Raw genomic sequence first — 4527 nt, forward strand, 5'->3', positions numbered from 1 at the left:
CTTCTCCTTTTAAAATCCTGGAAACCTTGTGAAGTCGTATGGCACTTTGCCGACGGGCGCGCAGAGAGGGTTGTGTCTGTGTGATTTTGTGTGTGTGTGTGAGGGGGTTGATGTGGGGAGAAAGGAGAGAACATCATCTTCCAAATAAAAAGGAAAAGGCCAGCTGTTGTGCGAGTTGAGTGAACTGTTCTCATGACTTGCTTTTTGTCTTTGAATCCACAAGACAGAGTGTTTACGGTCTGTGCGTGTGATGTACTACATGAATGTATGTATATGAGCCTGAATGCATATGATTCTCAGAAATTATTATGGTGTGATTCAGATGATTCACAATGGTACTGTTCTAAGATACACTGCTCTATTTATAGCATGGGCACTGAAAGAGATGCAGAAGGTAATCATGTTTTCTCCCCCCCTTCTTTCTCTTCTTTTCCTCCATCCACCCTCCTTCCACATTCCTTTTCTCCCCTACCCCCTCCCCCACCCCCTGTCTCCCTCCTCATCATCAGCAGGTCCAGGGCCAACTCCCTCCGCTGATGATTCCCGTCTTTCCTCCGGACCAGCGGACTCTGGCGGCGGCGGCGGCCCAGCAGGGCTTCCTCATGCCCCCTGGCTTCAACTACAAGCCTGGCTGCAGTGAGTACCGTCCACACGCGCAGACATGAATAGGTGCAACTTTCAGTGTAAAAAGTGCTTCTTATGTGCGATGTTCCCACCATTTTTCACCAAGCAAGGTAGAGCTTGACCGTTTTCCCACACAAGCAGTCGGACTGTTTCCCAAAAAGACGAGCTCGCCCCTACAACAACATCTCTCTCTTAATAGAAAAACCAGTCCAAATACACCCTTCCTGTTTACACTCTCAGTCTCTCTCTCTCTCCCTCTCTCGCTCAGTCCTTTTGGCTCCATCCTTTTGTCTTGTCTATTTTTTGATGTATAAAAGCAACAAAATACAAGCGTACATGTTTTTTTTTTTTTGGCTATCACGCTCCGGCTGTGTGGCAATGTGTTGTTTACCATGAGAGAGAGAGAGGGAGAGGGGGGGGGGGGGGGGGTTTGCCGGGGGAAGCTGGGGATAAAATGTTGGGGGGGTTAGCAGAGGGGGTGGGGATGGGGGGGGGGGTGGTAATGTGACCTGCCCCAGGTTCTCCTCACATTAACACGGGAAGCAGCCAGAATACGTTTCCAACACAGCCCACACACACACACACACACACACACACACACACAAATGTCCAGGCAGCCAGAGAATGCTTTGTGATATCGCAAACACACAAAAAAATTACTTAGGCACAGATATGCGATCGTGCACACAAGCCTGTGCGCGCTCAACCCCCGGGCCCCCCCCCCCCCCCCCCCCTTCCCAACTCCCTTAGAGTTTCACAGCTTCCCAAACAAGTCCATTCCATTTTAATTAGTGCCATCTTCACCCACGCCCACTGCCCACGTAAATACCCCGTCAAGTGGTGGGCTTGTCTTTTCACTGCCTCCGCCAGCTCCAACCGGACTGGCACTCTGTGCCAGGCTGAGCCGCCCCTGAGAAAACTCTCTGGCAACTTTCGAAGTTGTCGCGAGTTGATGCAGTTCGGCGCTGCAGCTCTAAATAAGACATGTGTAGCATTGTGCTCCGACATATTCTCACAGCGCTTCATAGCTTTGAAGACGTGAATAGATTTCGGCCGCACGTCGTGGATTTCTGTGCACTCTTTCAACACTTGTTGAACAGTCACACGACGTTTCTACCGTCCAAGCTGGTGACACAACATGCTAAAGATAACTTTCACTTTTTATAATCTATTATAAATATGTATTATTCACTGCATTTTCAGGTGTGTTCATAATTAACTTTAAAAGGATAAATTCTTAGCTATTTTTACTCTTATTTCCAAAGCTAATGTTTTAAATCTGTGGCGTTTCCCTTTAAGAATTTAAGAAATGCTAAATTGTGCTCAAATTGACACCAGAGGAATATTGGTGCCTCTCACTTCCCCCGGTCCGTGTCTCTCTCTTCCGTCTGTTTGTCAGTGAGAAATTTCATCCCCGTCCGCCGAGGTCGCTGTCCCCAAGCCAAGAGCAACATATTTGCTTTCCTCCGTCCTTCTCGCTTTTGTTACAGCGACCCCCAGGAGGAGCATAAATATCCATCCAGCTCATGTTTGTCTAGGGAGCGAGGAGAAAAGAGCCATCCCCTAGAATACACAGTCCTGAAATAATTCTTTAATCCCTCCTGCCCTCCCTCTCCCCTGGAGAAAAGAATGTCTCAGCTTCGCATTTTTTTTTTTTTTCTTAAGAACAGAGTTATATGGGAAAATATGTCGGAAGAAAAGTCTTGGCTTATGCCAATCACACACACACACACATTTACATGGGCACATGCACAACAGAAGGTCCTGATACGGACAAGAAGCCGGCCGCTGCGCTGAAGGTTCAGGTCAGCAATGCAAGGTCAAGCCCTGAGTGCATTCCCAAGTTTTTCTCCACGAAGAATGGAGTGTCCTCGATGTGATGCCAGTATAAAAGCCTGACCTCCATGTACTGTGTTTTGGTTAGTGGGCATGTCCGAATGTAAATCCGAGCCGTCAACAGGCGGGTTTCAGTCAGTATGACGATTATTAAGCACAGTATTCCTCACCCTCCGTCTCCTGTTCCCCTCATCCCTGACCTTTCTCTCCCTCCTTTCCTCTCTCTCTCTCGAAGTAATTACAGCGCGGCATATCTGCACCTGGTCACTAATAAACCCCACTCGTCCTGTTCTCTGTCTCCTTCTCCCTGCACTCCTGTCATCTCCTCCGCCCTGTTCGTTCATCTATCTCTTGATTTATCAATCCTGACGGGGGGGGGACGGGGGCGGGGGGTGGAGAGTAACTTGTGAGGAGAGAAAGATGACAACAAGAAGGACACGAGAAGAGAGAAAGGGCGAGACGGGGCAAGAGAGAGACTGAAAGCAGCTCTCTCTCACAACAAAGCAGGAGAACAGACAGTTGAGATGGGGGTGGGGGGGAGAGAAGAAAGAGCAGCAATCGGCAGTGGCGGCTCTTAATTACGGCACTGGGGCCAGCTTTATCAGAATCCCCTCACCTCGCTGCTCTTTGTCAGGGGGTATTAAGGAGGACGACACACAATCAGGCTTTTCATTAAGGCCCTACCGGCAGCACACACAAAGGACAGCTTTAACAGCTGCAGAGAGGGACTCAGGTGGTGGTGGTGTGAGGGGAGGGGAGGGGAGGGGGACGAAGGTGGGATGAGAGGGAGGAGAAAAACAAGAGGATGAGGGGAAAAAGGGAGGGGAGATGGACTGAGGAATGAGTGGAGAAAATGGTCACTGAGCAGGAAAAGGGTGAGAGTAGAGAGGGATGATATGAGAAGAAAAGAAGGAGATGAGAAATGGATGAAAGAGAGATGGAGGGCATGGGCTGGAGAAGGGGATGCTAGTGTGTAAACGTGCACCAAAAAGCATCACTGACATGCCGTGATTTTGTCTGCTTTATCTCAGGTGACCCCTACCCTCTGCAGCTCATCCCCACAACGATGGCTGCCGCCGCCGCCGCCGCTGCTGCCACACCAGGCCTGGGACCCCTCCAGCTCCAGGTAAGACTGCAGCCCCTACAGATGACCTCTCGGAACCAGATTTAGGGACCAAAATCATCCAGTAAATGACAACTACAACCAGGAGTCTTTGAATATCGCCGACTAAAAACTTTTTTTTCTCTTCACTTGGGTGGTCCAATTGGGAATACATCCCCCGACAGTGTTCACACCCCACACTGAGCTATACAAGACCACAAACACAGCCACAGGGGGGGGGGGGTGTAAAGCTGTCACTTTCAGCGTCGACAGTGACGTGATCCCATACAAACGTGATCGGAGCTCAAAAATCACACAGAACTGACAAGTGTAACCCCAGCCCTCGGCTTTGTCCGGCAGTATTCAGATGGACTGTCGTAGCTAATGTGTGGCTGATGCTGAAGAGATGAAGTTATCGTCACGATCGAAATGATGATTACGTTTTTAAACATCATGTCCTCTTAGTACAGAGTACTAATAATACATCTCAATCCAACAAGTGGGAAAAAGCATTCGTTGACATAAAGCATACGAAGCATATTGAGCAAAGGGGTCGGCCCCTTCATACATCACGAGTTCCAGGAAGTGGTCTGCTTGTTTTTTTCCTGCCATTATGTCATAAATTTGCAGTCAGAACAGGGAAAAAAGCCAGAAAGCAGAGAGAGATGACAGGGAGAGACAAAACCACAGAGAGGTAAAACTGAAAACAAAGTGAGTCAACATCTGTTAGGAGGATGAGTCTGACTTCGGTCCTTTTCCTGTCTGCATATTTAGAATAAACGGCTGATCGCTTGGTAATCCTGACCCCACCGGTCAGAGCTCGTACACCCACTCTCTCGCAGACAAACACACGACTAGACCTCACATACTTCACCTCAGATCCATGTGGGCTTTGGGGCCCCCCTCTCCCAGGGGTTTAGCACATGCGTGCAGTCAGAACTCCCCCCACCCCCACCCCCCCCCCC

General features: G+C 49.4%; 1 protein-coding gene across 1 annotated transcript in view; it reads left to right on the top strand.

Moving 5' to 3' along the window:
- The window catches only part of sox5 (SRY-box transcription factor 5), a 67183-nt gene that overhangs the window by 37576 nt on the left and 25080 nt on the right, over positions 1–4527 (top strand). The window contains 2 exon segments of the mRNA XM_031865604.1: positions 510–636; positions 3492–3586. Coding sequence (XP_031721464.1) covers positions 510–636; positions 3492–3586 — 222 coding nt within the window.

The sequence above is a fragment of the Anarrhichthys ocellatus genome, unplaced genomic scaffold (assembly GCF_004355925.1).
Source record: "Anarrhichthys ocellatus isolate YVR2014 unplaced genomic scaffold, GSC_Weel_1.0 scaffold33, whole genome shotgun sequence".
Classification (NCBI taxonomy): domain Eukaryota; kingdom Metazoa; phylum Chordata; class Actinopteri; order Perciformes; family Anarhichadidae; genus Anarrhichthys; species Anarrhichthys ocellatus.